The sequence below is a fragment of the Tasmannia lanceolata genome, unplaced genomic scaffold (genome assembly GCF_043159265.1).
Source record: "Tasmannia lanceolata isolate RefF3 unplaced genomic scaffold, GAP_Taslan_0.1 ptg000008l, whole genome shotgun sequence".
NCBI classification, from domain to species: Eukaryota; Viridiplantae; Streptophyta; class Magnoliopsida; order Canellales; family Winteraceae; genus Tasmannia; species Tasmannia lanceolata.
This window is the reverse complement of record NW_027518685.1, coordinates 26623039-26636709: the sequence shown is the minus strand read 5'-3', so window position 1 is coordinate 26636709 and position 13671 is coordinate 26623039. Positions and strand designations below refer to the sequence as shown.

The 13671-nt window shown below is 38.4% G+C and overlaps 1 protein-coding gene across 1 annotated transcript; it reads right to left on the bottom strand.

Annotated features, from left to right (window-relative positions):
• Positions 1-7163: 7163 nt before the first annotated feature.
• Positions 7164-8516, bottom strand: LOC143883508 (zinc finger protein ZAT1-like). The gene has a single exon (XM_077386857.1). It carries the CDS (start codon positions 8329-8331, stop codon positions 7432-7434), a length of 900 nt encoding a protein of 299 aa, XP_077242972.1. The 5' UTR covers positions 8332-8516; the 3' UTR covers positions 7164-7431.
• Positions 8517-13671: the final 5155 nt, after the last annotated feature.

Genomic DNA, 13671 nt, shown 5'->3' with positions numbered 1-13671 from the left:
GTGCTGCTTTGATTTAGTAATTAGTATTACCTTCTGTCATATAAGCTTGGAATTAACTATGATATATTTCATAACCTAGACAAGAGATTGCATTAACACAGTGCCTTGCAATCACGAACAAGTTACTTGCAGAGACTACTAAGATGGAAGAGAGTCTCAAGAAGAGCAAAGTAGTATATTAACAGTAGATCAAGAGAGTAAATGCTGAGATTAAGCCCTGGTAATCAAAAGAAGATAATTGTATCTCCATCCTTTCTCAAATATTTCTACATTATATGGGAAGTATATCCATATAACGAGAATTTATATGATGGGTGGCCGTGAAAACATGTGAAGTCTAAAAAAGTAGGTACGGCCCACTTTTTTTTTATGATCCAAACCGTTCATCTGTTTGGGCACAACGTACATAGGGTGTATCCCAAAAATCATTTCCAGAGGATGATCCTAACCCTCCGATCTGAACGGTTTGGATCATAAAAAAAAGTGGGCCGTACCTACTTTTTTAGACTTCACGTGTTTTCAATGCCACCCATCATATAAATTCTCTCCATTTAACATAATAAAAATGAGGTAAGACACACAAAACAATATTAAAAGTGATTATTCAATAGAGGCAAAGATGCCAACAATTGGTTTCCTCAGTGCCATTCTCTCACCCAGAAGCTGAGAAAATGGTCAAGACTTAAAAAATAGGTGGAGGTAAAAGATAGAATATTTTCCCAAGACTTTAATTTCTTGGCCATTTAATAAATTTCTGCCACTAATTGGGAAATACATTACAAAATAGAGATTTATAAGTAACTAATAGTTCCTTTTTAAAATGCAGAATATCGAGCAAGCTTGCCAAAAGAGAAATGATCTTGTTAACCGTTACACGCTATCAATTGCTTGTTGGTAATCCTCATTATTGTTTAATAATCAAAAGATCGGATGAATGGATGATGATAAGACGCAGGGGTTCGACTTGAGCCCAGTATCTCCTTAAATTTCAATAAAATTGTATCCAGATAGGTCTTAGCATCATTTCTACAGGAGATTTTGTCTAGAGTCTCATGCCCAGACCCCACTGTGTAAATAATATTATCCAGTTATGGGTCTTCCACCCTCCCCGGGTTTTGTTTTCCAGCAATACTAACCGTGCCCGACTCAATCTGCGGGGTCCACTACTTGAGATCCAAAGAACACTTCCAATCTGATCCGACCAATAAGATATTTGAATGGATCGTGAGTAACTCTTGATCGCCTTGAATGGCCCCACATATTTACGTGCTTCTTTAGGAAGTGATAAAATATCCCCCTTTTCATCCCTGGACAGCCCTCTCTAGTGTATATATAATTCCCTTTTCACACTACAAGGGGGTATCCGGGGAAAGAAAGGGAAAGCTTTATTTTGGTAGTGATACTCCGCACCTGGAAACTCCTTGAGTCGGCAATCAAACACTATTTGCCACTACTCTACGAGGAAACTACTTCACTGCTATTACACATGCTGACTGCTTCAGTTCTTCTAATTCAACACTACTCTACGAGGCAACTATGTGAAACAAAACATAATTGAGTCAGTTGATCCACCGACAAGTACAATATGCTTTATTGACGATTCAACCAAGAGAAGCTAAAGTGTTGATTTTTATAGGCTAATGGATGTGATGTTTCATTTGGCAAAGAATTAGAGCATGATTGTACCAAATAATTTAATGGCCCTGATTTTAGATACATGTCCCATATAGGATCCATTGCTGACCCTTAAACACAATCCTAACCGTGATTCTCTGTTTAGCTGGACTCTTTGTTAGAGTTGGAGGGTTTTAAAACTCAATTAGAACAATATATGCTGAATTTCTTAAGAGAACGACAGAGAGAAATGTAACCTTTACCAACTTTGGGGTCATACAAGGGGCTATATCTTGGCATTGTGTGATCAAGACGGTAGATCATGTGGAACATCATGAGGTGACCCACATGTGGTCCTGTACCACCCCGAATGTACTTCTCATGCATAAGATAAAGGACTACAAAAATCAATATTTTAGCTCTTCTTAAGGACTAAGGACCATCAAATCAAGGCGTTCTCAAATAGCATTTAGCCGTGCTAGAAAATATCAGATCCATTCAGATCTGACCATTGGATTGGGGGTGTGGTAGATTAGGCAATTTGGATAGATTAGCAACTTAGATACGTTTAATAGTTATAATTTCTATCCTTTATTATGTATATCTTTATCCCCTTTGAGTGTTTTATATAAACACATTAAGGCTAAATAGGGAAATGATAACTGCGCCCCTTTTTATCACACGGGGCACCCAACTGCAGTGTACATGGCAATCAAATCCATTGAATCCTTCTGACGTGAAGTACATCAGCCCCTCTGCAGTCTTTGATACACTGCTGCTGGGTGTCCCTAGTGATGAAAAGAGGCGCATTTCTCATTTCCCGGCTAAATATTATCAATCCAAGATATCCAAGATAGTAAAGATTCATTACAAGATGGATTTATGGATGTCATTCAGATCAACGGATCTGATCACCTAGGAAGTAGCCAAGTAGGTGTCTTTAAGGAAGGACCAAAAAATACTTTCTTTTGTAGCATTTGGTTCTTTTTAGTAAAGGATTGGGAGGAGATCGTGGGATCCACTCCATCAAAACATGAGGTAAAATGGTAGGCCCACTAGTGCATGGGTTTGAGTGCAGTTGGTGGGACCCACCCTATTTGAATATGGCATAAAATTGTTTGCCCACTCATGGTGCAAAATGATTGCCCTTACCATATCAAAACATAAGGTGTAAAATAGTGGGCCTCACTCATGCTATGCCTGGTATAAAGGCCCTGTTTGGATTGCAAGGTCTCTTCGAAAAAGTTTAGAAAATAAATTAGCTGGAAACATTAGAATTCCATTTTTTTTCCATTTTTACATTCTTGGAGCTCTGATTTATAATGATATACCTTCAATTTATCCCACCTTCTATATCAGTTCCTTCTAAATCAGGGAAATAAAAAATTCTAAGGAAAAACTTTTCCTCAAAAAATAACTTTTCTTCAATCCAAATGGCCTATAAAAAAAAATTCAAATGAAGTTTTTCAATGAAAAATGTTTTCCCAATAAATTTTCCATGAATAGAAAACGAATAACTAAGAAAGATGCATGTTTAGTATATAGGAAAAATTGCGAACGGGGGAAACCAAAATACAAGAATTGTGAACAGGGGACACAATTTTGAAAAATGGTTAAAGAGGGTTGATAATCCCCTTTTTGAGAGCTTGATAACCCCATTTAGAGGGTTGATAACCCCCTTTTAGAGAGTTGATAACCCCAATTTCGTCCCTCTCTAGCAATTTTTCAAAAGTGTGTTTCCCGTTCAATTTTATGGTATTTTGGTGTCCCCATTGGCAATTTTTCCTAGTATATATATTCCAGCATTCTTGTCCCATGCAATGCACGGATGTAAAATAATGGGCCGTGTTGTCAAAACATGAGGTGTAAAATGGTGGGCCCCATCCTTTGTATGGGCCTGAGTGGAGATTTGTGAGACTCACGCTCTCAAACACATGAGGTAAAATGGTGGGCCCCATCCATTGCATGGGTTTGAGTGGAGAGTTGGTGGGAACCACCCTATCAAAAAATGGTTAAATGGTGGGGGCCACCCTATGCTTGGATTTTGGTGGAAAGGGTATACCCAATCATGGGTATAAAATGATGGGCCCTATGCTTGGGTTTGGGTAGGGGTGCAACTCGGGTCAGGTCGAAGCCAACCCGAGGAACCATTTACTCAACCCAACTCGAGTTCCAACCCGATGAGGTTCAACCTGAGGAACCATTTACTCAACCCGACTCGAGTTCCAATCTGAAGAGGTTCAACCCGACCCGACCCGAGGAACCCTTTTTCCAACCCGAACTTGACCGAACCCGAGTATTTAAGCTTACTAAAAACTAAATAAATAAATGTAGGGTTGTCCAAATCCTCAACCCGAACCTAAACCCCAACCGGACCCAACTTTTTTTCGAGTTAAATCTGACAGGATCGGGTTGAACCGGACCCGAGTTGCACGGCTAGGTTTGAGTGGAGATGGTAGGCCCTGCCATATCAAAACATGAGGTGCAAAATCATGAGCCCACTTACGCAATGCACGGGTGTAAAATGAAGGGTTTTAAAACGATGTCACCCACCCGTGCTATGCATGTGTGTAAAAAAAAAAAGTACCAATAAAAAAGGAACATAATATCAGCACAACCATGTCTTTTATTATTTAAAGAGCTCTCAAAGGTTGTTATAGTTCTCAAAAAGCTCTCACAAGCCAATTAAAATAGAAAAGACGAGCTGAGTATGTGTAATTATTTAAACATGGCAGGCAGGCCATAAGGCCGTAGATGCATGGTGAGGTGCAACTGGGGTCTATTTTTGGGAATTCAGGTGAACTTAATTTTACCATAAAATCGGATCGGGTTTGGGTTAATTTTACTTATTTTTCATTAATATTGGGATTTGCTAGGGACCATCTAGAACGGCTGTTGCATGAGAGTGCAGCCACCTCAATTGAATTAAATGAATAAGACAAAATCTGAGCCTACATGGCTGCACTCATGCAACAGCCGTTCTGCAAAATGCTTTCTGCGATGCTCCCTAGCAAATCCCATTATTAATATATTTTTAATTCTTCCATAAAACATTTTACATGGTTACAAAACATGCCCTTTTGGAGAGGTTACAACAAAATAAAATAAAAGAGGGGTGTGGGTCCTACACTTCTCTAATCCTTACCCTTGGAGAGGGATAGGGGATGACGCAATGCCGGTTGTTGATGAAGATAAAACTAAGAAAGAAGCTACATCTACATGTATTTGACTGATTCCCTTCCTTTTTGGCTTTGGTCTCCACGCCCGTGTTGGAACCTCTTTGTTTCTTTCTCCCTTTCTCCCTTTCTCCCTAGTAGAACAATGTGGAGAGCACTCACCACTTTCTTCATCTTTATCCTCAAAACTTCAAACCACCACCGACTCACCCACTAACCAAAAAGGCCACATTTGACTCGGGCTGGGGCCAATGGGTGAGTCATAGTGTCACAACTATCAAATGAAAAAAAGGGAAGACCGAGTCATGAAAATCTGAGTGTCTTAGCTACCTCTCTCAGTACACTTTCTAAAAAGGAATGAGAGAATCCGGTTCTTGTTGGGTAGAGATATTTGGTGGCACAACGACATCATCTCGAGTTCTCGACCATTCATTTGGAAGGCCCCCCATCTTATAGATGGACACAACCAAGCACAGCCTAAAATGAACGGCAAAGATTAGACGGGCATCAAACATTAAAGCCCCTTCAATCCCATGGTTGTGTGTAGCTTTAACACTGAGAATTTGGTGTTCATACTCCACCATCACCCTCTATTGGATTAGTCGGATGGGGCCCATCATTTCGTAATCTTATGGTGGACCCCACCCATTCAACCTAAGATAGTAATCGCGTGTACACAGTGGATACAGCAATACAAGTTATCAAAATCGAGGGGAACTTTCCCCCATTTCAAGTTGAAATTACCAGAATAGTCCCCGAATTCAAGCAAAGGAATCAAGGCTTGCTTGCCAATATCGTTTTCAGTCTTTTAAATTGCCTTTTGCTTCTGGTGTATGTCACACCACCATGCCTTTTAAGGTAGGCTGACCAAACAAAAATCTTCAGAAAAATTGCCTTACAAGCCAAAAACCATACACTAAATGCTAAATATAACTGCTTGGACTAATGATATCTACACCCACTTTTTTTTTTTAATAAAAATTTCGGCATCTTTCGTTAGCTCGTAGAGTCGTAGCCTAGTACATCTCATTGGACCATGTATAGAAAATGAGAATCAAGTTGAAGGGGGTGTATTAATCAGAACAAGGGGCTGAAAAATGATATGTGTACTCCCTGCTCCTTGTTCTAAGGTAAAAATCCCTGAAGATATGGGATGAAGAAGGGGGCGTATCTATCAAAATAAAAGGCTGAAAATATTAGGTCTCAAAGTTGAAAATGATATGGGCACGGGGCACCCCCTTCTCCTTGTTACGAGGTAAGAATCCCTGAAGATATGGGATGATGATATTCAAGTAGAAGAGAGGGGGGCGTCTCTATCAAAATACAGAGGCTGAAAATATTAGCTCTCAAAGTTGAAAATGATATGGGCAACCCCCTTCTCCTTGTTCCAAGATAAAAATCCCGGAAGATATGGGTAATCATAACGGTGGATACTTGGTATGTTTCAAATGAGATTTGAATTTCCTTATAAGACTAAAACTTCGAAATCCATAACTTTAAGAAAGGAGAGCCTTTTTTGCAACCTCCCACCCTTTCTTTATAGCATCATCAATGACAGGGAAAAATACCCAATCAGAATTAAAGAGGAGAGATCAAACCAGTAATAAAAAAAAAATTCCTAATTAGATTTAAACCAGGAGTTTCACAAGGCCAAAAAAATCAGATATTTAAAGATATACATTTGATTTCACTTATTACAATTTTAATAAGACTACTGATATTGGCACTACCATGTTTTGATAATTGAACCAACTCATCTTGTCTTTATAATTTAAACTGGCTGTCAAAAGTTATTACGGTTCTCATAGCAGCCAAACTAAAAAGGAAAAGACAAGCTGGGTTAGTGCAATTATCAAAGCATGGTAGTGCAAATGTCAATAGCCGTTTAATAAATGCCATTGATGAATAGATAAGAACACTAACCAGATCTTTCGGCCGTTTCAATCTTTTAAAGTAATTTGAAATCCAGTAAAAGAGAAAAACTCATTTGCATAGAACATATTTGAAGTAATTTCAACATTTTTCTCATGCAGAATAAATTCATTACTCCATAATCAAATCTCAAATTTATTCCATATTTATGATAAAACCCATGTGAAAAATATATGTAAAAGCTTTCTTGAATTTTCCATTTGTAACACTCAGTGAGCTAGCTAAAGTCCAAGAAAAGAAGAAAAAAAACAAAACAGAGCAGGGGGAACATGTACCTAGCAGAGAATAATTAGCTTCAACAACTGTACAAAAGTAGTAGTATGAGATGTCAAGATTCATCTATAATCAAATATTGATCAATATCTATAAGAAAAGAAAGAAATAAAACAGTTAGCAAAGTAAGAACAGCTGGAAGCATCACAGAAACAGAGGGCGAAAAAAAAAAAAAAAAACCCTCATTTCTAATCAGTAGATCCACTAATCAGTCATTACAGTAAGTAATATCACTTAACCAGATCAAATTCAAAGAAAAAAAAAAGAACCCATTAAAGAAAAAGAATTACAGCACAAAACAACACATCTAAAGAAGCATGAAATTAAGAAGAATCTATAATGTAAATACATAAAAATCAGCTCCCCCAATTCAACTCATATAGGCAAAAAAAGGTATTTACCTGAAGAATCATCACTGAAATGTAGATCGAATTAGCTATTGATTTAGGCCTAATTCAGCATCTGAAACTGCAGATAATTCCACTTGACTAATTTCATCATCTTCAATTGGAGCAGGTAAGTTTAGATCTATCAAATTCTCCCCAAATTTTGCAGAACCAGAGAGATGAGATCTCTTGTGCCCACCTAAAGCTTGCCCAGATGAAAAAACCCTATAACAGATTGGACATTCATGGATTCTTCCCCCATAGTTTCCATTTCTAGAATCCTCCTCTTGAATTTTAGAGGTGTTTGTACATCCTCTAATCTTCTTATGACTAGCCCTATGTCCACCCAAGGCCTGATAAGATTTGAACACCTTTTTGCATGTACCACACTGGTACTTTCTTTTTCCTCCACCATCAAACTTCAACTCGTCCGAGTCCTCCGATTCAAACCCTTTCATCCAAATATCTCTAGAAAGCATCATCAAACACAGAGCCACGTCTTCCTCCGGCGTGGTGTCGGAAACTGAACTCATCGGCTCCGGCGACTCGCCGGATTTTCGAGCCCGCTTGGATCGTCTTCCAAATGGGTTTTTGGATGACTCAGTCTCACTCTCTCTATCTTGAACTACACACCCAGCATCTACCATGAATGAGAATTCAGGATCTACTAGTCTGATGCTCTTCTTAGGGTTTTCTCTTAAAGTATAATGAAGAGATTGAGATTGAGATTTCCCTTCATCTTCTTCTTGAACTCGATCTTGATCTTGATGTTTCTGCTCTTGTTCTTCTTCTGAAGATGATGAAGATGAAGAAGGAGATTCATTTTCCATTTGGGTTTTTGGGTTCTTTGGAAAAGGTGAAAGAATCCTCATATGAGACCTCATATGACCCCCTAGTGCTCTGCCATTAGAGAAAGTTCTTGAGCAGAGCTTGCAAGTACGTTTCTCCATGGAAGAAAAGATGAGAATTTGAGATTGAGATTATTCTTCTTCCTCTCTTTCTTTCTTTTTTCTGTAACAGCCTTAGGAAGTATAGAGAGAGTGGAAACTAAAAAGGAGTAGGTGACAAGCATTCCTCCACCAAAAGACTCTTCTCTCTATTCAAGCACCCAACCAAAAAAAAAAAGAAAGGGTTTTTGAAATAAAAGTCATCTACTTAGCTTTATTTGTAAAACCACTCTTCTAGTTTGATAATTCGCTAAACAGAGTCATCACATTTGAGTGAATTTTGCTGTGATGCCACCCATTTGTGACATCCAAAGGTACTTTTGTTTTAACTCGTAAAAAGACCAAAATGTACTTATATGTGGAAAAGACAAAAAATACCTTGTAGAAAGACCAAAATACCCATTGTGAGATGTTTGGACTTTAGATTAGGGTGGGGCCCACCAACTCTACTAAAACCAATGCATCAGGCGGTGAGGCCTTTTATTTTACAGCCACCCATAGCACGGCCAATAATGATTCTCCGTGGAGATGATATTCCCACGCCCTATAAAAATCTATTGTTTGAGTTTCATGGGTATTTTGGTCTTTTCACTAAAATGAGATGACCCTATTTGTAATTTGTCAAACTAGAAGGTGGATTTTACAAATAAAGCAAAGTAGAAGACTTCTTTTGCAAAAAACCCAAAGAAGGAAAAGTAGAAGGATGGAAATTAATTGGAATTTATTTTCGTAATTAACTGAAACAAGGGATAAAAAACGCATTCCATCTAAAGCCAGATTAACTGTTTGGTTGCTGTGTTTTTTTTGTTCCTGGGAGTTATGTGGGAGAAAAAAATACCCTGGGAGATAGGTGGGGAAAAAAAAGTCCTAGAAATATCCTGGTAAAATAAAAATCTCATGTTTGGTTGACCGGATTATGGTGGGAAAAAAAAAAAACCTTTGTTTGGTTGCTTGAACTGTTGGGTAGAAAAAATTCTTCTCAAGCTTATTTTTGGTTCCTGAGTTTATTTTTGTTCCTGGGGTTATCTTGGGATGGGATGAAAAGGCAATAATTACAAAAGTGGGATTAAAAAATTCACTCCACAAGTAATCATTACAAGAGTGGGATTAAAATAAACCTAGTGCTAAAAGGCAACCAAACATGGGATGGGACCAAAATTTAACTAACTCTCCCAAATAACTCGCAGGAACAAAAAAAACCCGGCAACCAAACAGAGCTGGGCGTGTGTTTGAAGAGAGAAACAGAGACATGCAACATGCGAGGTTTCCTTTTATTATTTGGTCTTTAAAAAAAAAAAATTAAATCGTCATTGTTTTTATATGCTTGCCACGTGCCCCAGCTGGATGAAAAATTGCTTTATCAAAACATGGTAGTGTAAATATCAATAGCCTTTTTTTAAAAAAATTTCTTTTTGTATTTTCCTTTTAATTGCAAATTATTTATTCCGAATCTCTCAGATCACACAGCAGTTATGAAAGAGGAGAGGACATTTTGGTGTTTGTCCATTTAAGAGGGGTATTTTCGGTATTTGAAGAAATAATTTCCCAATAAAAAGTTCGTGCTTGGGTTGCTTGTAACGACGGGGCAAGAAGAAAAATAAAAAAACCACGTGGAAGCCAAAGCAGTTGGTTTTTTTTATAATTTCTTTGCTTTTATTTCCTTCCCTTTCTTTTTGGCTGTTTCCTTTGTTGGGAGGTTATTTAGGCCAACTGTAAGTCTTGGAGCTTTTCCACCGGGTCCATGCTGGCCGGTGGTTTCTTTTTCTCTGCCGACGTGTTTGGAATCTTTGGATCTAGGGAAAATGAGATTTTGGAAAATGAGATTCCATGTAAAAAATTGCCTATTGATATTGACACTACCGAGTTTTGATAAATGCACTAACTTATCTTGTTTTTTAAACAGCTGTCAAAACTTATTACAGTTCCCAAAAAGCTCTCACAAGCTGTTAAAAAAAGAAAAGACAAGCTGATTTTGTGCAATTATCAAAACATGGTAGTGCCAATATTAGTAGCCAAAAAATATCCTATGAAAAATACAATTTCAGGGTCAAATAGGGGCGATGATACCCCGCCGACAGTATGCATTCGCCCCCCTTTTAATGTGATTTTGACGTCAAAAAGTGTTGAAGTTGCCCACTGTTCATGTTATAAGGGGCGCGAATGCGTACTGCAGGGGGGCTGAAAATATCATCTCCCGTTGAATAGACTTGCTTGAAAACTAAGGAAAATCTTTATTTTTGGGAAAAAAATATAGAAAATGAGGCACATTCGGCCACCATTCTCCACAGGATCATTTTTTTGCCTTGCGAAGAATGGGAAAGGATGATAAATCAGGAAGAATCCCATTCTGCAAGCGGACTTGTTTTTGCTCGTTTCTCCGGATTCGAGAGAATGAGTTTTTGCATGATTTTCTGAAGCCATGCAGATTTGATTTGAGGGATTCTGATTCTCCCATTGCTGCCCATTTCATCCGCCTTTCTTGCAGGAGAATGAGTATGGTTGCCGAACACACCCCGTGTTTACCGAACACTAGAAATTCATTTTCCAAGAAAAAAAATTTCAAATAAAAAAATTCCCTATGTCCAAAGTCCAAACAGCCCCTATGTTTATTTTATTTTAATTAATTATTAATTATTACTTTATTATTTTCCTTTTTAATTGGATCTTTGGATATTGATGAAAGAAAATGGATGGTGGAAATGGTAACTACCCACCTAATGAGAGGAGAGTTTTCCATGGAGTAAATGCCGTTTTGTTAGGAGTTTGGCCAAGGACCGAGTCTTCATGCACCTTTCTATTGTACACATGCCATGTGCATGTTAGTTATTTTATGAATGTTGTGAATTTACTCTACGACCACATGCGAATAATAACATGTAGCGGTTATCAATGGACTCGGACGGCCCAACGGATCCTCATGATTCAATCCGATTGAAATGGGCTTGTCTGGATCTTAATTAATAGGGTTTGATGAATTACAAAATGGGCTTTTCTGGACTTCAAAGATAAAAAACAAAGTTGAAATATAAGTTAAGCTTGGGGGAGGGGAGAGATAATACCAAAATAACCGAGGACCAATTGACCCTCCACACGGTGTTTAATCTCATCAATCAACTCTGCGAATTTCTGTAGATGAGGCTCCATTTAATGATGTTTAAGGAGCCTCCACTATTAGCCACTCCAAAACACTGCCTTTAGAAATTCTGATGATTGAAGAATTGCTCTCACCTTAGGCTCATTATTCTCTAACCTCAATGGGGGCCCAAAAAAGCCAATATAGTCACCACCTCCTCATCTCTAAGTAAATCTCCCACCCCTACCAGCCGGGATTACTAAGACTAGAGCAATCAAGATTAACTTGAACCAGCCATTGTCAACGGCATCCATCTAGGGGAGAAGGTAAGGTTCAAACTTTTTGAGGTATCCGACTGGATGGGGCTGCAATCTGGTCGGGTTGCCAGCCTTTTAGGCGTGGTGGCAGCTTTTCTAACGGCGGCGAGTAACTAATAGTCATCCTCACTATGAAAAGGTAGATTCATGGCAGCTCAACCCATGATCGGGGGAGTCCAGCTAGACGCACTGACCATGGGATCGCATGGACTGCATGAGGAATCTCTCCAAGTGATTTGGCGCGGGTCTTGATTGGCTGAGTACTAGATGTTCGGCCGGCCAGTCTGTTCGTCCGCATGGACACCTTGAGACAGCTTTTGGTGATCTTAAGGGTTTTCTACGCAGTCTCTGGGTTCTAGAGATGCTTGTTTCCGAGGTCTTTTCAGAGGTTTCGAGAGCTTTGCTACCTAAGTTCTCCACGGGGGGGGGGGGGGGGGGGGGGGGGGAGGCCGCTTTGAATCATCATCTGAGTGCTAGTCTGCGTTAAGTCACAGTCCATACAAAATGAGGCGTCTACACAAGAAAAATGGCCACATACTATTGAAAATGAAAAAATACCCCTATCTCATAGAAAATAGGGCTGCAACTTGGGTCGGGTTTTACCCGACCGCATCGATCCGACCCGAAAATAACTTGGGTTGGGTTCATGTTTCTCGGGTTTCAGGTCGAGCCGGGTTTGAAGGGGCCCGACCCGACCCGAGTTACTTAAGTTATAGTATGTATTTTTTTTTTCTAAAACTTTGTTACTTTAAACGTGAAAACTTAAAAGTAAAACTCACGCACGCACACAATCACACGGACTCTTTCCATCTTATGTTCGTTTCCCCCCTTTAGCATAGGGTTTCAAGTTTCAACTAAATAGTTAATGCACTAAATAGTTTGTTCTTTATCTCATATGAGTATAATCATTTTCATTTGGCATAATGCATCGATTTATTCTCTTTGAACTAGTTATTAGTTAATGCACTAAAGACTTTGCCATGCTTGAGTTTTTTCTACTTCTACGAGTTGAGTTGCCTTGCCAGACAAGAGTTTTCTTGAAAAATTGCGTCGACGTAAAAAAACCTGACCCGACTCGAGATTTATCATGGGTAGGGGTCGGGTTTGGGAATTATGGGTTTTTCCGAAAAAAAACCCGACCGACCTGACCCGAGATATTTATTGGGTAGGGCTGGGTTCTTCAAAACTCGACCCACCCGACCCGAGTTGCAGCCCTAATAGAAAATGGTCAAAATAAACCTATCTCATAGAAAAAGGTCAAAATAAACTTATCTCATAGAAAATGGTCAAAATACAGCCATGCCATAAGATAACCAAAATACCCTTCATGTCATAAAATGACGAAAATACCCTTATTTCATAGAAAATGGCCAAAATACCCTCATCTTTTAGAAAATAACAAACATGCTCCTATCTTCTAGAAAATGATCATGAGAACTTTATCTCACACAAAATTGACCAAAATACTCATCTCATGAAAAATAACCAAAAGTATCTCATTAAAAAATGAGAGAAATACTCGAAAATAATGGAAAAAGATCAAAATACACATTTCTTATCGAAATAACAAAAATGCCCCCATTTTATACGACATTGCCATCTTTCCAAAATGACCAAAATACCCCGAACTTGCATTCCCCTACCTCATTGGGATCAAGGTATTTTTATAATTTTCTGAGATGGGGAACTTTGATAATTTTCTATGACCAAAATACCCTCATCTTCCATTCACCCCTAACTCGTATAGGGATTATGATATTTTGATTTTTTTTGAGATAGGGTTACTTTGATAACTTTCTATGAAATATGTGTATTTGATCATTTTTCAAGGGATGGGTATTTTTGTCCTTCATCATGAGGAAGGATATTTTGACCATTTTCTTTTAGATAGGAGTAATTTGGCCGTCAAAATTACTAATTAATTTTACTAATTAATGTTTAAGAAATTAAATA